This window comes from Podarcis muralis, chromosome 13 (genome assembly GCF_964188315.1).
Source record: "Podarcis muralis chromosome 13, rPodMur119.hap1.1, whole genome shotgun sequence".
Classification (NCBI taxonomy): domain Eukaryota; kingdom Metazoa; phylum Chordata; class Lepidosauria; order Squamata; family Lacertidae; genus Podarcis; species Podarcis muralis.
This window is the reverse complement of record NC_135667.1, coordinates 6,091,899-6,117,113: the sequence shown is the minus strand read 5'-3', so window position 1 is coordinate 6,117,113 and position 25,215 is coordinate 6,091,899. Positions and strand designations below refer to the sequence as shown.

General features: G+C 49.4%; 1 protein-coding gene across 1 annotated transcript in view; it reads right to left on the bottom strand.

The window, feature by feature from the left end:
• TGM1 (transglutaminase 1) overlaps positions 1–25,215 on the bottom strand; it is a 53,585-nt gene that overhangs the window by 12,753 nt on the left and 15,617 nt on the right. The window contains exons 3-8 of the mRNA XM_028703552.2: positions 21,660–21,851; positions 8,449–8,700; positions 5,016–5,134; positions 2,718–2,825; positions 502–676; positions 184–322 (exon numbers count right to left, since the gene is read on the bottom strand). Coding sequence (XP_028559385.2) covers positions 184–322; positions 502–676; positions 2,718–2,825; positions 5,016–5,134; positions 8,449–8,700; positions 21,660–21,851 — 985 coding nt within the window. The remainder of the gene's footprint in view (positions 1–183; positions 323–501; positions 677–2,717; positions 2,826–5,015; positions 5,135–8,448; positions 8,701–21,659; positions 21,852–25,215) is intronic.

Genomic DNA, 25,215 nt, shown 5'->3' with positions numbered 1-25,215 from the left:
ACGAACACCACTTTTCAGCATAGTTTTTAAAGAAAAAAACCTAGTCTTATACACAGAAAAGTATGGTAAATAAAGAGTTTCTCTTAAAAAAAAGCAGGGTATTTGGGTGGCGGCCGTCCTGAGTTCGCCCTTCCTCCTGAACATAGGAACCTGAGACGGAGGCGGCAGGGTCGCCGTACTTACCAAACAGAGTCGGCGTTGAGGTTCTCCAGCGGCTTCATGTTCTCGTCAAAGTATATGTCCATGGTGAGGCTGACGTCCGTATCGTGCGCCGAGTTGTAGTTGGTGACGGTCCGCGTTGGAATGCCCAGGCACCGGAGGACTGGAGGGACAAGGAGGAGGAGGAGGAACGGGGAGAGATAAGCCTCTGGTCGGCTCCTTTGAGGACCAGGGTGCTGGACCACATGGACCCGATCCTGCAAGGCCCTCCTTCTGTCCATGCCCTTCCCCTCCCATCCCCAGAGCCCACTCTCGTCCCGCCTCCCCGCGGACGGCAGCTACCTGTGGTCACGACTCCAGCAAACACCCAGCACTGCCCGTAGAGAACCGGGTAGCCCGTCTTGTGGTACTTCAGCAAGATATCCCGGCTGCCCACCCAGGCCGAAGGGTTGGTGCCGCGTGAGTAATCGCCTGTCCAGTTCCCGACCAGCACACCGTTGTCGTCCAGAGAGTTCACCTGAGAGAGAGAGAGAGAGAGAGAGAGAGAGAGAGAGGTGGGGAGAATCAGCAAGGTTAGCAAGTGCCGTGTCAGCCATGGAGGGACACAAGGTTTCGTTGCTTCGCCTTTAGTAGAGTCATAGAATTGTTGGGTCGGAAGGGACCCGGGGGTCCTCTAGTCCAACCCTCTGCAATGCAGGAATCTTAGCTCATGGTTCCCTGTACAGATTCCAGATTAGCTTTGCAAGTACGCTACTTTTATGGCGGCACCTCTAACGGTTCATTTCTACAATGAGAGAGGTGTGCTAAGATTAAGAAGTTCCACGGCGCTTAGTCCACTTGGTGGTGCCGCAGAAATATGGATCCGAAGTGTGTAGGCAATAGGAATACTATTACTAGATATACTTGGTCTAGTATATCTGAAGGAGCCTCTCCATCCCCATTGTTCTGCCCGGACACTGAGGTCCAGCGCTGAGGGCCTTCTGGCGGTTCCCTCACTGCGAGAAGCCAAGTTACAGGGAACCAGGCAGAGGGCCTTCTCAGTGGTGGCACCCGCCCTGTGGAACGCCCTCCCACCAGATGTCAAAGAGAACAACAACTACCAGACTGTTAGAAGACATCTGAAGGCAGCCCTGTTTAGGGAAGCTTTTAATATTTGATGCATTACTGTATTTTAATATTTTGTTGGAAGCCGCCCAGAGTGGCTGGGGAAGCCCAGCCAGATGGGCGGGGTATAAATAACAATAACAACAACAATTTATTACTTATACCCCGCCCATCTGGCTGGGTATCCCCAGACACTCTGGGCAGCTCCCAACAAAATATTAAAAGCACAATAAAACATCAAACATTAAAAACTTCCCTGAAAAGGGCTGCCTTCAGGTGTCTTCCTTTTCCCTTTTTTATAACTGTACAGTGGTACCTCGGTTTACGAACTTAATCCATTCCAGAAGTCCGTTTTTAAACTGAAACCCTTCTTAAACTGAGGTACATTTTCCCTAATGAGGCCTCCTGCCGCTGGTGCCCTTCCACCACTCAGCTTCCGTTCTTAGACCGAGGTAAAGTTTGCAAACCGGGACACTACTTCCGGTTTTGCGGAGTCCGTAAACTGAAAAGTTTGTAAACAGGGCTGTTCTTAAACTGAGGTACCACTGTAGAATCAAACATTAAAAACTTCCCTGAACAGGGCTGCCTTCAGATGTCTTCTGAAAGTCCGACAGTTGCTTATTTCCTTGACATCTGAGGGGAGGGCATACCACAGGGCGGGTGCCACCACCGAGAAGGCCCTCTGCCTGGTTCCCTGTAACCTCACTTCTCACAATGAGGGAACCGCCAGAAGGCCCTTGGGGCTGGACCTCAGTGTCCGGGCTGAACAATGGGGGGTGGAGACGCTCCTTTGAGTATACTGGCCAAAGGCAGGAAGCATATTAGGGTTTCTACCAGGGAGACTGTGGCGGTATAGTGGTTAGACTTGGACCTGGGAGACTAGGGTTCGAATCCCCACCCAACCATGAAGCTTGCAGGGTGACCTTGTTCCTGCCTCTCAGGCTAACCTCCCTCGCATTGTTGTTGTAAGAATAAAATGACAAGATGCAGAGAACTACCCTCTAGCTCAGGGATCAGCAAACTTTTCCAACAGGGGGTTGATCCACTGTCCCTCAGACCTTGTGGGAGGGCGGACTATATTTTGGAAAAAATTAATGAATTCCTATGCCCCACAAATAACCCAGAGATGCATTTTAAATAAAAGGACACATTCTACTCATGTAAAAACATGCAGATTCCCAAACTTTCCGCAGTCCGGACTGAGAAGGCGATTGGGCCGGATCTGGCCCCCAGGCCTTAGTTTGCCTACCCATACTCTAGCTCCATGGAGATGAAGGTATGATATGAATGCAATAAACAAACGGACTTTCTCCATGCAGAACGGCAGGTGCTACAAGCTTTCTGAAGAGAGGGGTGCAAGTTGAAGACAGAAAGTAAGACGGCGATTTTTTAAAAAAGGAAACGCGCAAGCAAGTTTTGTCGGGCAAGAAGCCGAAACTGTCCCAAGGGCTCACCATGGCAGAGACGACCCGCGAAACCATGATGGGGTCTCCACGACTCGCGTGCGGCATCCCACGCCGGTCCAGGACGTAGAGACAGGCATCTAAGATACCCTGGTCAAACTGTGGGAGGGAGAGGAGAAGGGAACACACTCAGAGATCTCTCACATGCACACACCAAACTACTCTGGGTACCTACAGTAAAGGCACCGTCAAGAGCTCCCGCCGAAACAAAACTGCAAAGCACCACCATGCAAGGAACAGCGCCTCCTACTGGCAGATAACCAGAATAACCACACAAGGCGCTTCAGTGCTGCCCTGTTGTCTTCAAAAGAAGTCAGAGGGGACCTTTAGTTCTCCTCCAGAAGGCCTATAATAGGCCATCATCCTGATTTGCTTGCCCAGAGCTAACATGGGGGTTAGATTTTATCTGGCCTTTATTGAGCGTCTGTTCTGATTTGCTTAAAGGTAAAGGTAAAGGGACCCCTGACCATTAGGTCCAGTCGTGGCCGGCTCTGGGGTTGCGGCGCTCATCTCGCTTTATTGGCCGAGGGAGCCGGCGTACAGCTTCCGGGTCATGTGGCCAGCAGGACTAAGCCGCTTCTGGCGAAGCAGAGCAGCGCACGGAAACGCCGTTTACCTTCCCGCCGGAGTGGTACCTATTGATCTACTTGCACTTTGACATGCTTTCAAACTGCTAGGTTGGCAGGAGCAGGGACCGAGCAACGGGAGCTCACCCCATTGTGGGGATTCGAACCGCCAACCTTCTGATCGGCAAGCCCTAGGCTCTGTGGTTTAACCCACACAGGGAGGTTATATGAGCATTTATCCTTCACGCCTCCCAGTTTGCTTGTGGGGCATTTATCCATATTTCCTTTCATTTCATGCTTCTCAGGGTGTATCCCCAACACATTAATAACTGAAAATGTCAGTTTTTTCATACTTTTTAATTTTATTTAATTTTTATAAAAAAAAACATAGTTGGCACTGCTAAACACTCCAAATGGGTGTCTGACAGTCTGGGGTGCAAATGATTCTAAAGAGGAGGAAAATTAATAGAATCAAAGAGTTGCAAGGGGCCCCAACGGTCATCTAGTCCAACCCCTTGCAAGGCATGAATTTCAACTAAATTATCCCTGACAGATGGCCATCCAACCTCTGTTTAAAAACCTCCAAGGAAGGAAAACCCACAACTTTAGTCGGAATCTCGTTTTTGGTAACTTGAATCCATTGGCACGGGTCCTACAAAACAAGTTTGCTCCATCTTCCGTGTAACAGTCCTTGAGATATTTGAAGATGGCTATCGTATCTCCTCTCAGTCTCATCCCTTCTCCGAGCTAAACATACCCAAGTCCCTCATCCATCCCCCATAAGCCTTGGTTTCCAGACCCTCGATCATCTCAGTTGGCCTCCTCTGCAAATGTCCCACCTTGTCAACATCCCTCTTAAACTGTGCTGCTCAGAACTGGACACAAGACTGACCAAGTCACAACACAGCAATATTATCACTTCCCTTGACCTGGGCGCCATGCTTCTGTTGATGCAGCCTAGAATAGCATTAGCCTTTCTTGCTGCTGCATCACACTGTTGGCTCATGATCAGTTTGTGGTCCACCAAGACCCCTAGATCCTTTTCACACAGCCAAGCCAAGTGTCCCCCCATCTTCTATTTGCCGGTTCTTCCTGCCTAAGTGCAGAACCTGAGATTTGTCCCCAGTGAAATCCATTGTGTTGGTTTGGGCCCAGTTCTCCACTCTGTTAAGGCCGCCTTGAATGGCGATTCGAGAGTTTTTAAGGAAGTTTAGGAGAAGTCGTGGAAGCCAGAAGCAGGTTCAATGAACCTGTGGCCCCTCTCACCTTGCACAGGGGTGCTGGTAGTGGCGGACACCCTCATCTCTGAGGGCTGATGTAAACAGTACTGAGCACCCTGAGACCTTAGACCACTTTGCATCCTAAAGGGTAAAGGTAAAGGGGGGCCCTGACCATTAGGTCCAGTCGTGGCCGACTCTGGGGTTGCGGCGCTCATCTCGCTTTATTGGCTGAGGGAGCCGGCGTACAGCTTCCGGGTCATGTGGCCAGCATGACTAAGCCGCTTCTGGCGAACCAGAGCAGCACACGGAAACGCCGTTTACCTTCCCGCCGGAGTGGTACCCATTTATCTGCTTGCACTTTGACGTGCTTTCGAACTGCTAGGTTGGCAGGAGCAGGGACCGAGCAACGGGAGCTCACCCCGTCGCGGGGATTCGAACCGCTGACCTTCTGATCGGCAAATCCTAGGCTCTGTGGTTTAACCCACAGCGCCACCGCATCCTACCTGGGCGTAATTCCACGTGCGTTCCCCAATCTGGGTTTCGGTCCCATAGTAGATCCTCCCCGACTCGTTCAGCACATACTCGTCCAGCCAACCGGTCTGGTCCAGGTAAACAGGATCCTCTGAATGGGGAAAAATGGAAGAGGGGAAGTTTAGGGCAAATTCAGGAGCTTCAAAATTACAGGTCTTTTAAGGGAGGACAGAGAGCACCGAACGCGTGTGCAAAAATCACCAATGGAAGGAGAATATTTTGACTCCCTATCATCTTAATTGTGTTTTCTTGTTGATTTTTTTTTTATGATCATCTTTTCTATCCGATTTTTCAAATACAAATTTATAACAAAACCAAATACATTTCCATAGATAGAGATTTCTCTGAATCTCACGACTCCCCCCCCTCTCCAGGGGTCCTAATGTCAACGTTTTCCACTTCATATCATAATCTATATTTTATATCCAGTGCTTTTTTTATTTAAAAAAATGTTGAGGGGGTACTCTCATTTTGACTCAAGAAAATCACCATTTTGTAGTTCAAATCGGGATAAATAAATACAGTAAATGGACAAAAGGACAAAGATTCACAAATTTTTTAGGGGTATGTGTCCCCCTGCTTTCCCCCAGAAAAAACCCCCACTGTTTATATCTATCCATATTGTCCATCGTATTTATTGCATTGCAAGTGTGATTAAAATCCTGGTAATGTTTTCATCTGCTTAAAGGTAAAGGTAAAGGTACCCCTGCCCGTATGGGCCAGTCTTGACAGACTCTAGGGTTGTGCGCCCATCTCACTTAAGAGGCCGGGGGCCAGCGCTGTCCGGAGACACTTCCAGGTCACGTGGTCAGCGTGACATCGCTGCTCTGGCGAGCCAGAGCCGCACACGGAAACGCCGTTTACCTTCCCGCTGGTAAGCGGTCCCTATTTATCTACTTGCACCCGGGGGTGCTTTCGAACTGCTAGGTTGGCAGGCGCTGGGACCGAGCAACGGGAGCGCACCCCGCCGCGGGGATTCGAACCACCGACCTTTCGATCAGCAAGCCCTAGGCGCTGAGGTTTTACCCACAGCGCCACCCGCGTCCCTATTCATCTGCTTAGCGATCCCCTAAATCAATTATGAATCTTTCCCATTCTTTCTTAAAGTTTTTGTCCTTTTGGTTCCTGAGCTTTCCAAACAGCTTTGCCATTTCGGCGTAATCCATCAGTTTAGTTTGTCATTTTTCTCTGGTAGCGACTCTTCTTTCTATCTCTGGGCTAGTAGCATCCGAGTGAGTCTTGTTGATTTTTTTATATTGCTTATATAGTTATATTGCTTTTATGCTTTTATATGACATATGTCACTCTTTTTTTGGGTGTGTGTGTGTGTGTTTTGAAATCATTTTTTCAGCGGGAAGGAAAATGGGTGCTCTACGTATGCTCAGAGGCACCCTTTGCTTGGGGTTTTCCAAACCCAGCTCTGCCTCGGGAGTGCAATGGAGTTCTGCTTCTCGTGAACTCAACTTAAGTTCCTTGACTCTTCCCTTTTGAGGGAAAGGGAGCTGGCCGTCCCCTGATGAGCGCCGGACATTCTGGAACGTGTCCCAGAGGCATGCGCAGAGTGCCTTTTGTTATTTTTCATCCCTTATCCTGACACTCCCTGAATGTTCTGCTCGGCTGGCCTTTGTATAAGTCTACAATGCGGAGCCAAGAGATTTATTTTCTTTGGTGCTTTATTCAACATATTCCATTGGAGATAAAAGCTTTCCTTTCTCCACCCCTCCCACCCGCAGATCATTCCCATTTTTTGTGCAGGGTGTGTGCGTGGGACAGAGATAAGGCCGTTTCCCCATGGTTCTTGGCATCCGGACAAGCTTTTGCTGGCCAGACCCAGCAGCGAGGAGGCTAGGAAAAACGAGACCCTCCCGTATAATCGGGGAAAGACTCTGGCCTGAAATGTGGGATGTGATCCATGAGAGTCAGTCAACTACAACATTCCTTGAAAAGATAGAGAAGACATGCGAGGGGATGTTTGGTCCAGCCAGTCAAAACTTCCTGGTCCTCTTGGCTGGAGCATCCTTCCCTTTGCATGTGATGGAAGGTGGGCGTGGCCTAACCTGTCCAGGTAACAAAAGGACGAGTCACGCAGCACACCTCCCTCTTTATTTTTTCCAGTGGTACATCGGCTTACATACGCTTCAGGTTACATACACTTCAGATTACAGACTCTGCTAACCCAGAAATAGTGCTTCAGGTTAAGAACTTTGCTTCAGGATAAGAACAGAAATCGTGCTCCGGCGGCACGGCAGCAGCGGGAGGCCCCATTAGCTACAGTGGTGCTTCAGGTTAAGAACAGTTTCAGGTTAAGAACGGACCTCTGGAACAAATTAAGTACTTAACCCGAGGTACCACTGTTCTTCTTTCTGCGTTTGACCAGCTTCTAGCTAGGACTGCTCTGCTAGCTCTCAGATAGCAGAAGCACTGGGATTATTCCCCCATATGGGGTAGATCCACATGTACATATTGGTAACTAAATCTGCCTTCAGGAATCCAACTGTGAACTGATGTGAGTAAACTTCTTTTATTTTACTTTGAATATGTTTATCTGCGCAAATAAAGACACTGATATTCATAATGAGTTTACACAGAATATATTATGTGTGTTGGGACAGTAAGGCAATAATATACACATCTGTGTATTAATATATTGGGACGTGGGTGGCGCTGTGGGTTAAAGCACTGAGCCTCTTGGGCTTGCCGATCAGAAGGTCGGCGGTTCGAATCCCCACGACGGGGTGAGCTCCCGTTGCTCGGTCCCTGCTCCTGCCCACCTAGCAGTTCAAAAGCACGTCAAAGTGCAAGTAGATAAATAGGTACCGCTCCAGCGGGAAGGTAAACGGCGTTTCCGTGCGCTGCTCTGTTTCGCCAGAAGAGGCTTAGTCATGCCGGCCACATGACCCGGAAAAACTGTCTGCGGACAAACGCCGGCTCCCTCGGCCAGTAAAGCGAGATGAGCGCCGCAACCCCAGAGTCGGTCACGACTGGACCTAAGGGTCAGGGGTCCCTTTACCTTTACCTTATATTAATATATGGTAATGTAACAGTATTTTTTTCATCCCCCCCTGTTCTCTCTCACTCTTTTCTTTCTTTCTTTTCCTCACTCTATCTTTTCATAAATGAAATTCTTCTAATAAATTGATGCCACGGACCCCAATGGCTATTTTCTGCCTCCCCTGTCAGAGACAGCGCACACTTCCAATTACTGGCTATTAGAAACCGCTGCAGCTTCATAGAATCATAGAGATGGAAGAGAACCCAAAGGTCATCTAGCTCAACCCCCTGCGATGCGGGAATCTTTGGCTCAAGATGCGTCTCGAACCCACAACCCTAAGATTAGGAGCCTCGTTCTCTACTGACACATGCACATAAAGAGGGGGAGAGAGAAAAGGAAGCCTGCCAACTTACGTTTGCACCAGGGATTGAAGAGGAGGTAAATATCGTAGCGGGGGTCAAAGGGCATCTGGTACTCGCCCGCCTTGGTCCGCGTCTTGACCCCAAACTGGTACTTTCCAATAATGGCGTTGGGCGAGGTGTTGACCCGCAGGGATATGGTGTTTGTGCCTGTGTCGGTCACCTCTGCTGACCAGAGCCCTCCGTCCATGGCCTTGCCCACTGGAACCAGAATGTACGTCCCCTTTGAGGTCTGTGGTGATGGACCTGCGGGGGGAGAGAAAGAGAGAGAGATTAGCGGGGAGAAGCAAACGCAAGACCGTTTCGCCAAGCGATCCACCTCCTGCTTCCTGTGTCCACCAACTAAAGCGGTACCTTGGTTCTCAAACTTAATCCGTTCCAGAAGTCCGTTCCAAAACCAAAGCATTCCAAAACCAAGGCACGCTTTCCCACAGAAAGTCACGCAAAGCACAAGAATTACCAACAGTGGAAGAATGGCAGATGAAGGTGATGGATTTTTCGGAGCTAGCCGACGTAACCGGAAGAGTCCGTGACCAGAAGGAGGAGGAGTATCAGGAAGAATGGACTAAATTTAATGATTATTTAGTTAAATAAAGGTAAAGGTAAAGGTACCCCTGCCCGTACGGGCCAGTCGTGTCCGACTCTAGGGTTGTGCGCCCATCTCACTTAAGAGGCCGGGGGCCAGCGCTGTCCGGAGACACTTCCGGGTCACGTGGCCAGCGTGATGAAGCTGCTCTGGCGAGCTGGCACCAGCGCAGCACACGGAAACGCCATTTACCTTCCCGTTAGAAAGTGGTACCTATTTATCTACTTGCACTTAGGGGTGCTTTCGAACTGCTAGGTGGGCAGGAGCTGGGACCGAAAGACAGGAGCTCACCCCGCCGCGGGGATTCGAACCGTTCAGGGGCCACCACAGAGAAGGCCCTGCCACCCGCCATTCCCAGAATCTCTGAGGGCAGAGGAACAGCCAGGATTGAACAAGCATGTTCTTCTCTGAGACCTCCGGGTATAGGGCGGTATATAAATTCAATTAATAATAAAAATAATAATTTTACTGGTTTTTTTTAATTGTAGCTCTTCAGCAGCTACTCCCTGCCCCCTAAAAGGCTCCAGGAAGGGCTTATAGTTCTTGCCCCTCAGGTTTGCAATGTAAAAGATACGACACTAAAGGAAAAGGGAGGGAGGAGGGAGGAGGAAAGAAGCAAACTCTGGCACTGGTTCTATTTCAAGGGAGAAACTTGGTCTCCAGTGCGGAGGGCAGAAAACTCAGAGCAGTGCTGCCCCGGCCCACTAGCAAGCCGGGACGTCCCGCCGCAAAATGTCCAGATCATTGCCTTTCAGCCCTGGCAGCTGCCCTCCTCCGCTGAGCTGCCTTCTCAGGTTTCAAACCCAGGACCTGCTTGCCTTACCTACAGGAATGTGCCTCGCCCTGGATTTGGCAGCCTGGCAGGGCTGCCGCCCCACAGAGAGGGAGGGGCGAACGCGGTGCATTTCAGCCTCTCGCTTCTCTCATCTCAAATTCAGCTTGCGAGTTCTGAGTCCTCAGTGCGAATTTCTCCCAATATACGTCCAGTGTGCAACTCGGCCCAAGGCACCCCTTCTTCGCAAAGCCGCCTCCCCCCTTTTGTGCAATGCCTTTTCGTACGCACCGCTGGGCTGCCGATCTCCTTGCCAAATTCTATGAACAAGCAGCCCGTATAAAATAATTTCTTGCAACACGCTGCCTTTGCTAATACTTCTTGCCAAAGTGCAACTTATTGCAAGCGCCGTCTCGCCGATAAGCAACCCAGGCAATTTCTTTCATTACTTTTAAAGCAGGATTTCTAAGGCACAGCAGTTCATCTTTGAATAACTTGCTTTGGGCAGAAATCCACCAGGTGGAGCCTGTTTCGAAGCTTCCACGGACAGATTTCTGCCTGCCACCCAATTCTTTAGAGCGCAAGAGCTCTGCCCAGGAGGGAAAGGTGGCAACCACGCACCTATCTGAATGCAGAAATTTTCTGCTCTGTTCATGCTCAGAGGTACCCTGAACCTCAAGGGCATGAGAAACATACATCTCTCCGCACACAGCCAGAACTCAGAGTCTTCTTTTTTTTTTGGCTGGGTCACAGACCATTTCTCCACAAAAAAACACAGGCCTGGCTGCTTTTCTCGCTCAATTTCCTTTGTTTGTTGATATTAGGTTTTCAGGAACTGCTGGCTTTATCAAGCAAGGCCTGGGAGCAGCCAAGGATGTGGCTGTTTTCACCTCAGGTAGCCCGAAAAGCATAAACAAAATGTGCTCCACCTCTGCAGCCTTGGTGGGCCTGTGTTTTGAGAGGTATTGACCCATCACCGCCTCAGAAAGATGTATTTCGGCCGACCGCAGAAGCGGGAACAGATAACCAAAAAAGAACACAGCTGCGCTGTAAACAGAGGACATCGCCAAATGACCCTCCCAAAGCCCAGCGAGGCTGCTCCTCTGCCTTTCACAAATATTCGGCCACCAGAAAAATCAGATCAGAGTTGCTCGCGAGAGGCACAGGAGCAAGGCGTGCCGAGAAAGTTGGCTACTCTCGCGAGGGTCCCGTCCCCCCCCCCCCCCGCCTAGCCCTGAGGGCCACATTTATTTCTGAGCAAGACCTTCCGGGGGCCACAAACTGGTGGTGGGAAGGGCCAGAGGCGAAAATGGGCAGAGCGACGAACGAAAAGCTTGGGGACAGAGAGCCAATGGGCTATGCGGAAATGGCAATGTCGGTAGCATTATTAAGAGATGGAAAGGTGCTTTTAACAGAAGAATGGGGGGCTTTTTGGAAAAGCATTGCAAACAAACAAAACTGCGGGCAGGATTCAAGATAGGAGCACAGGAGAAAAATGATAGAAGTATTTGTATCAGAGGGGTTTTTGTAACTGAGTTTGATATATAGTACAGTCACGAGTACCCGGGAGGTGTAGCGGTTAGAGCAGGCATGTCCAAAGTCCATTTTGGGGGCCTAATCTGGCCCGCTGGTCGGTTTAATCCGGCCCCTGTGGCAGTTAATTTCCTGGGGTAAAATCCTAAAAAACCCTCAACAACTTCAATCCTAAAGAAATCTCAACAACCTCAATCCTAAAAAAAAGGTTAAGAACTTTGGTTGGCCCTTTGGTCGGCCCTCATGGCCCTTCACTTCATCAAATCTGGCCCTCTTTGAAAAAAGTTTGGACACCACTGGGTTAGAGAGTGTCAGACCACGGCCTGGAGGACCTGAGTTCGAATCCCCTCTCAGCCATGAAGCCCACTAGGTGTGACATTGGGCCCAGTCCCTGCCCGTCTCTCCACTAGCCTACCCATAGCTGTCAACATTTCCCTTTTTTTAAGGGAATTCCCCTTATTCCAAATAGGATTCCTCGCAAGAAAAGGGGAAAGTGGACAGCTAGGAGTCTACCTCGCGGGGTTGTTGTGTGGGGAGGGAGAGAACCAGGCGTTGCACTTTGAGCTTCTCTGAGGAAAACACACGCAATCCGAAAATAATATTTGGTTGGTGGGCTCTGGAGGTAAGGAGAAGAGCGCCCTGCACAGCACCTGTTGAACTGCGGCGCGTATGCCGACAAAGCTTGCTTCGGCTCTTGTGCAAAAGAACCACATCAGAGAGATAAGCACGCTCACTCCCTGCTCAGAGTAGACCCACACCCATCAGCTGGGCCGAGGTGGCTCCTCGCGTCCTTTGGAGGGCAATCGGGAACAGGTTGTGTCCCAAACCTCCTCATGTTCTCTCCCAGCCTCCAGCGAGCAGGTTGGGGCAGGAAAAAGCCAAACCTGTTCTTAAGTGGGGCGCGGCACCTCCATATCGACTCCTTTCTCCTCCCTCCTACACCCAGAGAGCTTGCAGCTGGCGAGAGGTCCCATCGCTGTGTCACCCGCGTCTCCCCTTCTCCTCCCTGGCTGTGGGCGCGCCACGACTCTCCTTCCCACCCTGTGGCGCAAGCCTCGTGCCTTTAAGCAGCCGTGCAGCGGGCAGAAATCCAACTGGTGGGGTTTCTTCTCCTGGGACTGTTAGAAGAAGCTGCACCTGGTGGATTTCCACCTGTGGCTAAACCGTAGGTGGAAACACATTCGTTTTAAAGGTTTCCAGGGGGCAGCCGGCGGGGAACAACAGAGGAGGACAGGGGTGCACAAAATGGTGCCCCCGTTCTGGAGGAGAGCCTTCCCCAAACTGGTCCCAGCTGGGACTGATGGGAGTTGCACAACTTCCAGAGGGCAGAGTTGTGATGAAGGCCTATGAAACCCGACCGATAGGGCATTCCAGGACAGGAAAAGACTCAAAGTATAATTAACATCTTTCTTTTAATGTGCTCGACAGAAGACTTGGCAAGAGGATCTTTCCAAGAAGATTATCTGGATCTTTCTCATCTACGAGATTACATCCAATTGGTGTATCCCTAAGGGGTCTCCCCTGGAGGAGTTCTCTGGCCCTAGCCCCCATCTGGGCGTCGGACGGAAGCAATTCCTCACGGATCCCTTTTGCGGGATAGCCTTAACCAGGGAGGGTGAGGCAGAGGCTCTGGTTATCTCCTGCTTGGACTACTGCCATGCGCTCTGCGTGGGGCTGCCTTTGAAGATGACCCGGAAACTACAACTAATCCAGAATGTGGCAGCCAGACTGGTGACTGGGAGCGGCCGCCAAGACCACATAACACCGGTCCTGAAAGACCTACATTGGCTCCCAGTACAGTGGTACCTCGGGTTAAGTACTTAATTTGTTCCGGAGGTCTGTTCTTAACCTGAAACTGTTCTTAACCTGAAGCACCATTTTAGTTAATGGGGCCTCCCGCTGGCACCGAGCCGCCAGAGCGCGATTTCTGTTCTCATCCTGAAGCAAAGTTCTTAACCTGAAGCACTATTTCTGGGTTAGCGGAGTCTGTAACCTGAAGCGTATGTAACCCGAGGTACCACTGTATGTTTCCGAGCACAATTCAAAGTGTTGGTGCTGACTTTGAAAGCCCTAAACGGCCTCAAAGGCCCGGTATACCTGAAGGAGCGTCTCCACTCCCTTCGTTCAGCCTGAGGTCCAGCTCCGAGGGCCTTCTGGCGGTTCCCTCCCTGTGAGAAGCGAGGTTACAGGGAACCAGGCAGAGGGCCTTCTTGGTGGTGGCGCCTGCCCTGTGGAATGCCCTCCCACCAGATGTCAAGGAAATAAACAACTATCTGACTTTTAGAAGACATCTGAAGGCAAGACCTGTTTAGGGAAGTTTTTAACGATTGATGTTTTATCATGTTTTTAATCTTTTGTTGGAAGCCACACAGAGTGTCTGGGGAAACCCAGCCAGGTGGACGGGGTGTAAATAATAAATTATCATTACAGTGGTACCTCGGGTTACAGACGCTTCAGGTTACAGACTCCACTAACCGAGAAATAGTACCTCGGGTTAAGAACTTTGCTTCAGGATGAGAACAGAAATCGCGCGGCAGCACTAGGAGACACCATTAGCTAAAGTGGTACCTCAGGTTAAGAACAGTTTCAGGTTAAGAACAGACCTCTGGAATGAATTAAGTTCTTAACCAGCGGTACCACCGTATCATTATCATTATCATTATCTAACCTCCCCTCCAACCATGATGAAAGATGGCTGCTATCATTAATCCTGCCGTGGAGACTCCATGGAGAGCTGCAGTCTACCTGCTTGGGCCCAGAGAGCAGGAGAGAGCCAGTGCCTTCACGCATCCCCTTGCTCCTAGCAGGCCTTCCTGGAGGGACGTAGTGGACACACTACGAAAGGCACGACGACGGATGGACCTTTCGGTCCAGCAGCAGGCCACATCCTCTTGATGCACAAATCCTGCCAGGGATCGGGGTGGGGCAACCCGTTTGCCAGCAACACCGCCAAGGAGATCTGAGCTGGCGAATGCCCGGCAGGTTTCTGATACCATCAGTGGCTGCTGCGGTCCCATTTTAGGCCTCCTGAATGAGAGGCTCTGGGATTTGAGGGACTCCCCCCTCCAATGGCTTGGAAGCTCCCTTTAATTCCAGATGTGCAAAACAGCTGGATGAAAAGCAGCTCTGGAGTGCCTCTAGATTCTCAGCAGTTTGCAGGATGGATGCAAGCACATACTGGGAACGTTGGGCTTGCGCAAGTCATTATCATTTCCTAATTATGAACTGCCTCCTTCCCGACGCCAACACATCTTCCCAGACTCTCATTCGGACAAGGGATGTTGACAACAACATGGATTCTCAATCCACTCCCAACACAACTTAATGTATGAATGAACCAATAAGAAGAAGAAGAAGAAGAAGAAGAAGAAGAAGAAGAAGAAGAAGAAGAAGAAGAAGAAGAAGAAGAAGTAATACCCCACCCTCCCCAGCCAAAACTCGGCTCAGAGCGGCTAACACCAAATGTATAACACATTAACATAAAATCAGGCAATCAATTCAAATACATCCTAAAATACTCATGCTTTTATGGCCAGAAACCAAGTTTGATGCGTGCATGGAGGACTGCTCAGTTCCCAGACAAAGAGTGCTCCCAGACTGTCACTATTTTGGGGCTCCATCGCGCACCGCCAGTGGTGCAACGAACCCGCTCCTCGGCAAAATGGGGTGCTTTTTTTGTAATAAGGAAAACGAGGCAGAAAGTGTGACACCGACGCCATCAAACCTCAAACCTCCCCACAAACGAATCGGGGCGGAAGGATGCTTCCATAAATGGCAAACGTCATCTCCTCTCTCTGCAAGCAAATCAGATTGAACGGTCAAGGAAATGGGCTGTCCGGAAGCAGCCTCAAATAAGGGTTGGTAAGGATCTGTGTGATTAGCCAGGCAGAGAATAAAGGATTCTGCTGGGTCTCGTTTCCTCCAGCCAAATAATTATGTGGGCACCAAATTGGGCCGTTTGGGCAGGAGCAGCCGTTCCCATCAATTGTCCTTGAAGCATCGGGCAGTTTTGTGGTTTCCCTTTGATGTTGATGGTCCCTGGGACCAATGCCCTCAATTATCTTATTAAACGCATCCTGCCCAATGCTTGATTTCTCCAAAAAGAGCACACCGCCTTTTGATCTGCCAATCGCCCTCCATCGCCAACACCAATTCCTAGGGATGTATGAAGCTGTCAAATACAGTGGTACCTCAGGTTACATACACTTCAGGTTACAAACTCCTCTAACCCAGAAATAGTGCTTCAGGTTAAGAACTTTGCTTCAGGATGAGAACAGAAATTGTGCTCCGGCAGTGGGAGGCCCCCATTAGCTAAAGTGGTGCTTCAGGTTAAGAACAGTTTCAGGTTTAGAACGGACCTCCGGAACGAATTAAGTACTTAACCCGAGGTACCACTGTATCATCAGCTCAGACAATCTATTCTACCAGTAACTGGGACCCTCCGGGGTCTTTGGGGTGAGAAGTCTCTCCAGCAGTGAGAGAACTCTGCATTTGCTCAGAGGTCCCTTTCACCGACTCCCTCTTCCTGCCTTCCAGGCTGCAGCGGTGACACCATAAACTAAATCTCAGATCTACCTGCAAAACAGGGCCGCTCCGTGTTTCACCATCAAAGGAAGGGACAGAGTAATCCTTCCTCGTGCAGTGAGAACCCCAGCCCATCTAATTCAGAGATGCCTGCACTGACTGGCAGCACCACGCTGGGGTTTCAGGCAAGGCCTAGCTGGCAATGCCTAGGATTGAATCTGGGACTGTCTGTATGCAAAGTAGAAGCTCCCCCACTGATCCAAAAGCCAACCATCTCTCCAATCCAGAGGCAGACAATGCAATGCCTTTCAGGTCTTGCCAGCCTGCAACTCACATTGTTGTTGTTTAGTCCTTTAGTCTTGTCCGCCTCTTCGTGACCCCCTGGACCAGAGCAGGCCAGGCACTCCTGTCTTCCACTGCCTCCCGCAGTTTGGTCAGACTCATGTTCGTAGCTTCGAGAACACTGTCCCACCATCTCGTCCTCTGTCGTCCCCCTCTCCTTGTGCCCTCCATCTTCCCCAACATCAGGGTCTTTTCCAGGGAGTCTTCTCTTCTCATGAGGTGGCCAAAGCCTTGGAGCCTCAGCTTCAGGATCTGTCCTTCCAATGAGCACTCAGGGCTGATTTCCTTCAGAATGGAGAGGTTTGATCTTCTTGCAGTCCATGGGACTCTCAAGAGTCTCCTCCAGCACCAGAATTCAAAAGCATCCATTCTTCGGCGATCAGCCTTCTTTATGGTCCAGCTCTCACTTCCATACATCACGACTGGGAAAACCATAGCTTTGACTATAGGGACCTTTGTTGGCAAGGTGATGTCTCTGCTTTTTAAGATGCTGTCTAGGTTTCTCATTGCTTTCCCCCAAGAAGCAGGTGTCTTCTTGATGGGACCAGCAACTCACATTACCTCCAAGCAATGGCCGAAGGAACCACAGAGCTGGAAGAGACCCCTAGAGTCATCTAGTCCACCCCCTGCAATGCAGGAATCTCAGCTAAAGCATCCATAACAGATTCCGCTTAAAAACCTCCAAGGAAGGAGAATTCACCACCTCCCGAGGGAGTCCGTTCCCCTGTCAAACAGCTCTTAACTGCCAGAAATTTATTCCTGATGTTGAGTCGGAATCTCTTTTCTTGTCACTTGAAGCCCTGGGTTCGAGTTCTGCCCTCCAGAGCAGGGAATAAAACCAAGCTTGCTCCATCTTCCATGTGACAGCCCCTGAGAAGATGACTATCATATCTACTCTTTTTCAGGCTAAACATCCCCAACTCCCTCAAACGGACCTTATAAGGCTTGTTTTCACAGACCCTCGATCGTCTCGGTCGCTTTCCTCTGCACACGTTCCAGCTTGTCAATATCCTTGTTAAAACTGTGGCGCCCAGAATCAGACACAGTTTTCCAGGCGGGGGCCTGACCAACACAGAATAGAGGGGTAGTTGATGGCCGTAGTCAATGGACGCCCCCCTCCCATTGGCGACCCCTGCCCTAAATTGTGCCCCTTCTCTGCTCCCTGGGAACTGAGCACGGGGTTGAGGAATTATTATTATTATTATTATTATTATTATTATTATTATTATTAATAATAATAATAATAATAATACCCCACCCTCCACACCAAGACCAGGCTCAGGGCGGCTAACAACAAATATGAAACAAATGATTGAAACACAACTTAAAAACAAGAATAAAATACAACATTAAAATGCAGCCTCATTTCAGCAGAAACTCAAAAACATTTTGGCGGACGAAAACGTCTTCACTAAGGCTAACTATCCAGACTGGTCCTACGTGGGCCAGAAAAAAGCCAGGGAAGTCCCCAAGTAGGAACTATCTTACATCACGTCTCACTATTTGACCATCCAGCCCAGTGCCATCTCCTCTGACAGAGGCCAAACCCTCCAAGCTCATTTCATAGCCTCAGAGAACTGTGGGGTTCGAAGGGCTCCCCATCTAGTCCAACCTTGCAGGAGTGTCAGCTAAAGAATCCCCGACAGATCACTACCCAACCTCTGCTTTTAAGAAAAAGCACATGGTTTTCTTCAAAGGATTCTTTGGAACTGCTGTTGGTTCCAGGCGCTAGGACTCGTAGCTTTGCGACAGGTAAACTACAGTTCCCAGGTTTCCTCGGGGGGGGGGAGCTATGTGATTTAAAGGTATGGTGCACTCGTTGGCCCATAGCTTGGTCAATAGAACATGAGACTCTAAAGTCGTGGGTTCAAGCCCCACGTCGGGCAAAAATTTCCTGCCTAGCGGGGGTTGGACTAAATGATCCCTCCCAACTCTTTGATTATATCTGACCTGGGTTTCCAACCAACAGCTACCTTGAAAGCCCTAAACGGCCTCGGCCCAGTATACCCGAAGGAGCGTCTCCACCCCCATTGTTCAGCCTGGACACTGAGGTCCAGCGCAGAGGGCCTTCTGGCGGTTCCCTCATTGTGAGAAGTGAGGTTACAGGGAGCCAGGCAGAGGGCCTTCTCGGTGGTGGTGCCCACCCTGTGGAACGCCCTCCCACCAGATGTCAAGGAAATAAGCAACTATCTGACTTTTAGAAGACATCTGAAGGCAGCCATGTTTAGGGAAGTTTGAATGTTTGATGTTTTATCGTGTTTTTAATACAGTGGTACCTCGGGTTACATACACTTCAGGTTACAGACTCTGCTGACCCAGAAATAGTACCTCAGGTTAAGAACTTTGCTTCAGGATGAGAACAGAAATCAGGCGGCGGCAGCAACAGTAGCAGTGGGAGGCCCCATTAGCTAGAGTGGTGCTTCAGGTTAAGAACAGTTTCAGGTTAAGAACGGACCTCTGGAACAAATTAAGTACGTAACCAGAGGTACCACTGTATTCTGTTGTGAGCTTCCCAGAGTGGGGAAACCCAGCCAGATGGGTGGGGTATAAATAAATTATTATTATTATTATTATTATTATTATTATTATTATTATTATTATTTCCGCAGTTGTACCTGGGGATGACGGGGACGAACCCAGGACTTCTGCATGCAGAGCAGTTGCTTGACCTCTGCAAACCACCTCTTACCTCTTTTCAAAAATGTGCCTCTCCTAAAACGCCACGTCCGCCCTCTCTGAGGGCAGGGGCCGTATTGTGATTCTGGGTGGGCCGTTCGAAGGAGCCCTCCCAGCAGATGCTTTGGAATGAAGAAGGCCCCAAACCCAAGAAATTACAGAGGCGGCTGGCCTTGCAAGCTAATCAGAGGGTGGGATGTTTTCTGTTTTTTAATCTTGGGCAAGGAGGAACAGAACGGCGGTGTTGGGGTGGGGGGAGACGAGTGCTTAATTATGGGAACGGCTGGGCCGGAAGCCAAGAAAACAGGCTGCCTGCCAGCCCAACCCCACTACCAAACCCTGCGCTCCCGAGCGAAGTTTAGCAACGCGTCCCGGGACGCTGAGAGCCACATTCCTCGCCCACTTGAGCAGATAAGGAGCACAGACCAGTTCCGCCACTAAACGGGGAACGTCCTCTGGGAGCGAAAGCTCTTGGCTGCAGAGCCCCAGTGCAACTGTGCAGGCAGAAATCCAAGAGGGCAGGCTGAGAACCAAGCTTCACCCGGTGAATTTCTGCCTGCAGCTTCGGCCGACTACGTGGCAGGAGGGAACACTGCAGCCGTGGCCTCAGTGAAATTTGTGGGATGCTGAGAAGCATCTCAACTCTGTCATGGTTACTTTCTGACCAAGAAATGTTTGGTGTGGGTGGGAATGGGCAGGAGAGGGAAAGGAACTTTGCACATGCTCAGAAGCAACCTCGCTTCACTTCAGGCAGCTGAGCAAAGCCCTGCTGAGCGTTTTGGCTCATCTCTGAACCTTGGGAAGGATCGCAGCAAAACAGAACGGTAGAGGGTCATTGAGTTTGACCCCCTCCCTGCCCTGCAAGAAGAAGAAGAAGAGTTTGGATTTGATATCCCGCTTTATCACTCCCCTTAAGGAGTCTCAAAGCGGCTAACGTTCTCCTTTCCCTTCCTCCCCCACAACAAACACTCTGTGAGGCGAGTGGGGCTGAGAGACTTCAGAGAAGTGTGACTGGCCCAAGGTCACCCAGCAGCTGCACGTGGAGGAGCGGGGAATCGAACCCGGTTCCCCAGATTACAAATCTACCGCTCTTAACCACTACACCACACTTTAGAATCACAGGAAGCTGGGCTGTGTGAAGTCGTCGTTGATATCTGTCTCGAGAGGCAATGGAGTGCACCTCCAAGGGTGGAGTCAAACCATTGGAGAATCATAGCGCCTGCTGCAGCTGCAGAGACCCAGAACTCCTAGCTGCTGCCTCCTGCGTTGTTTTTGCTGAGGTAGCAGCACCAAAGTGACCCCCTCGCGGTGCAAGCCTGGAACCCCACACTGGAGACCCCACTCCTGAGTCTTTTGAGGCTATTTGTGTTAGGCATAAAACATAAACATCGTGATTTGCACCAGGGGAAACTTACATTCTCTGCTCGGAATATTATTTGCGCAAAGAGGGGTACAAACTCCTGTAAAAAATACGCAACAGGGCAGGCCTGCTAGATTAAGGGTACCAGATTTTTTTCAATGAATCAGGGGACACTTTTCAACTTCAACAGATTTTGTATGGGGACTGATTTGTGAATCCGGGGACTGTCCCTGGAAAACGGGGACGTCTGGCAACCTTATGCTAGATCAGCCCCTCTATACTTTCAGACACATGCCTCTGGGAAGCCCATCATCGGGGAACGAAAACAACAGCCCTCTCACCCATCCTCACTTCCCAAGAAGGAGGAGGTCCATTTAGACACATCCCTTGTGCATTTTCGAACTTCCCTAAGCTAGGCATCAACCCTATACAGTGGTCCCTTGGTACTCAGACAACTTGGAACCCAAACACTGCAAACCGGGAAGTAAGTGCTCCGGTTTGCGAACTTTTTTCCATCTTGCAGCTTGCCCTGGTGCCTTCGGGCTGAAGGGGCCGCTGACGAATCAATGAATGACAATCATAATGACCATAATAATACAGTGGTCCCTTGGTTCTCAAACGCCTTGGTACTCAAACAACTTGGAACCCAAACACTGCAAACCCGGAAGTAAGTGTTTGCGAACATTTTTCGGAAGCTGAACGTGCTCCATTTTGAGTGCCAAGCTTCCGTTTGGAGTGTTACTGAGGTCTGTCTGTTCTGGCTATTTATTTTGCGTTTTTGTGGCTTTTTTGTTTTGCTCTTGTGTCTGTGCGCAACCCAGTTCAGCTACTGGTGGATTGGTTGTGTGACTGCAGCACATTGTTCATTGCTTTCATTTTATGGATCAATGGTCTCGTTAGATAGTAAAATTCATGTTAAATTGCTGTTTTAGGGGTTGCTTTTAAAAGTCTGGAACGGATGAATCCGTTTTGCATTACTTTCTACGGGAAAGCATGCTTTGGTTTTGGAACGCTTTGGTTTTGGAACAGACCATAGCTGTCAACTTTTCCCATTTTTTAAGGGAAATTCCCTTATTCCGAATAGGATTCCTCGCAAGAAAAGGGAAAAGTTGACAGCTATGGAACGGACTTCCGGAACAGATTAAGTTTCAGAACCAAGGAACCGCTGTACAATGTGGCAATGGATTCCGCAACTGGGAGAAAAAGCGGAGTTACTTGAACAACACTGAGGTGTGCTGAAGAACATCGGGCGGCTATTTCTGGCCCGCTTCTGTCTCGCCTAGTTCCTCCAAACTCAGCAGCTCCGTCACGAGGGCTAGAAGCTCTGTTTAAAAGCAGCGAAGGCCCCTGCCCCACTCCCCCCCCCCCCGCGACTGACGGCTGGATATCCCGCCATCTCTTGGCACGCTCACCGATAAGGAACTCGAGGCAGATGCGGTGCTCCTCGGGGTCGTACGGCTGGCGGAACTGGAGCTTCATGTCGAAGGGCTGGCCGCGGCGGAGGATGAGATTCTCGTACTCAAACTCATTCGTGTGGTGGGCCCGGCGGTTGCTACTGGATCGGCCGCTCATCAAGTCCACGCCGCTGACCACCAGCATGCCCTCTGCTCAAGGGAGGAAGGAAAAGATGTCAAAGAGAACAACAACTGCCAGACTTTTAGAAGACATCTGAAGGCAGCCCTGTTTAGGTAAAGGTAAAGGGACCCCTGACCATAAGGTCCAGTCGTGGCCGACTCTGGGGTTGCGGCGCTCATCTCGTTTTATTGGCCGAGGGAGCCGGCATACAGCTTCCGGGTCATGTGGCCAGCATGACTAAGCTGCTTCTGGCGAACCAGGGAAGTGCATGGAAAGCCGTTTACCTTCCCGCCGGAGCGGTACCTATTTATCTACTTGCACTTTGACGTGCTTTTGAACGGCTAGGTTGGCAGGAGCAGGGACAGAGCAACGGGAGCTCACCCCATCGCGGGGATTTGAACCGCCTACCTTCCAATCAGCAAGCCCTAGGTTTAGACCACAGCACCACCCGCTTTTTAAGACACTTGTAAGGTAAAGGTAAAAGGACCCCTGACCATAAGGTCCAGTCGTGACCAACTCTGGGGTTGCGGCGCTCATCTCGCTTTATTGGCCGAGGGAGCCGGCGTACAGCTTCCGGGTCATGTGGCCAGCATGACTAAGCTGCTTCTGGCAAACCAAGGAAGTGCATGGAAACGCCATTTACCTTCCCGCTGGAGCGGTACCTATTTATCTACTTGCACTTTGACGTGCTTTCGAACTGCTAGGTTGGCAGGAGCTGGGACCGAGCAATAGGAGCTCACCCCGTCACGGGGATTCATAACCGCCAACCTTCTGATTGGCAAGTCCTAGGCTCTGTGGTTTAACCTAGGGAAGCTATTAATGTTTGATGCATTACTGTATTTTAATATTTTGTTGGAAGCCGCCCAGAGTGGCTGGGGAAGCCCAGCCAGATGGGCGGGGTATAAATATTAAATTGTTATTGTTATTATTATTAGAATCCCAGCAGTGTATGGTTGGAAGGGACCCTTAAGGCTCGTTTAGTCCAACCTCCTGCAATGCAGAAATCTCCGCCTAAAAAACCCCTTGACATTCAGGGCCGGATTTAGGTTTGATGAGACCCTAAGCTATGGAAGGTAATGGGGCCCTTTATATGTCCAGCTGTGCTTTGTCAACAACAAATTGTCGCTGTTTTTTGGGTTGAATATATGCTATATGGTAATTGATGGACCTCATAGGTATCTCAAGCCATTTGCCCATGTTCCCCTGCAACCAGTCCATGCAGAATGGAGGCACCCTATACATAGAAAGGAGCAAACCAGTGATATTTTAGGGAGCAGGCGAGCAGGAGGGTCCCATGACTTACATCATAGGAGCCTACACAACACAAAACACGGTTGCTGCATGTAGTTTTTATTTCAGGCATAGGCAAACTCGGCCCTCCAGATATTTTGGGACTACAACTCCTATCATCCCTAGCTAACAGGACCTGTGGTCAGGGATGATGGGAATTGTAGTCCCAAAACATCTGGAGGGCCGAGTTTGCCTACGCCTGTTTTATTTGTTTTATATCTTATATTTTGGAAATGTACACCCAGGGTTTTTTTTTTCCTTTAATTTTTTTGGGCCCCCCCCCAAGAGAGTGAGGACCTAAGCTATAGCCTGTTTAGCTTATACATAAATCTGGTACTGCTAACATTAACCAAGAGAATACACGCATCAAATAATACAAATAATGCGGGCGATTTTGTTGAAACACAGCAGCCTTTTGTGAAACACTTTACTGGCAATGCTAAAGAATGGCAGCTACCGAAATCACAGATTGGACTTGGGCAAACTTAACTAGATGAATGGTTACAATTGTTAGTAGGATATCACTTGTAGTTTAAAGTTGAATTCTGGACATAACGGAAGAGGTAAAGGGTTCGGATGATCATAAAAGATGTGGGAGGAAATGATTAATAATAGGACCCACAAAGGGGAGGATGGAAGGAGATTTCTTGGAATCTTGTGTTTATGATTTACGTTTGATATATCTCTGTAAAATTTTAAGTTGAAAAACCAAATAAATAAAAATTTAAAAATAACAATAACAGATTGATCCGTCCTGGAGTGGAGAGAGTTGGGGTTTTGTTTCTGTAGCTTTCTCTCTCTTTTGTAATTTATATATTGGAAATCAAAAAGACTACATTTATTAAGAAGACAGAATCCCTGACAGATGTCCACCCCACCTCTGCCAGTGAAATTGAGTCAGCTGGAAGGAACTGAAATTCCAGCTTCTCAATATCTTTCTTAAATTGTGGCGCCCAGAACCAGACACAATATTCCAGGTGGGGTCCGGCCAGGGCAGAACAGAACAGGTCTATGACTTCCCTGATCTGGTGCAGCATAGAATTGTGTTAGCTTTTTCTGCTGCCGCATCACACCGTTGACCAATGTCAACATCTCGCCTGGCAAGACTCCTCCGTTGGAAACAGGGAGGCCCTGAAAACATATGGAAGGAGTACAGCAGAAACCCATCGAAGGGTACAGAATTTATTCCGATGCATTGCGTACAACTCTGCCGAAGGATCGCCAGCGGATTTCTCCATTTGGGGAAGAGAGAGCCACCCAGATGTTCTGGGCTGCAACTCCCATGATGGCACTGTCCAGATGTTCTGGGCTGCAACTCCCATGAAGGTGCCGTCCAGATGTTCTGGGCGACAACTCCCATGATGGCGCCGTCCAGATGTTCTGTGCTGCACCTCCCATGATGGCGCCGTCCAGATGTTCTGGGCTATAACTCCCATCATGGGAGTTGTAGTCCAATACACCTGGATGGCACTGGGCTGGTAAAGGCTGATTTAGCCAGATGAACTTCTATTTTTGTAAGCACGTGTGTTTTAAAGCCTCTCTCTCAAAGCTGAATTTCAAAATCAACACCTTCCTACAAATTCCCATTTCAAAAGTTCGAGAGAAGCCCAAAATCTGTGCAGCTGCACCAGAGTGCAGAAGGGGAGGGGAGAGACTTCATCAGGCAAGGCCTTTTCCCACCTGCCTTGCCCCACCCTCCAGTCCCTGCTTCTCAATTTGGATTGTATTATTTTATGCTCTGTGGCTTGCCGTTGTCTTATTGATGATTGTAGTTTAGAAATTATTTGTTGTAACTGTTAAGAGTGGATTTCGGTTTAATTTTTATATGCTAATATTATTATTCTATGCTATTCTAATGATTGTTGAACGCTAATTTATTTGATGTAGGTTGCTTATTTTAAAGTTACATTTCATTATCACATTTTTGTCTTGAGTTAGATTGTTATAAGGTGGACATTCTTTGTTTCTTCAGCTTGGAAACCGCTTTGGGTATTGTAAGATAGAAAGACGGCATACAAATTAAAAGGGATGATGATGAACAAGATTTAAACACGTCTGCACACTCAGATATTAATAGGCAAGATGTTAAATTGTTTTTATATG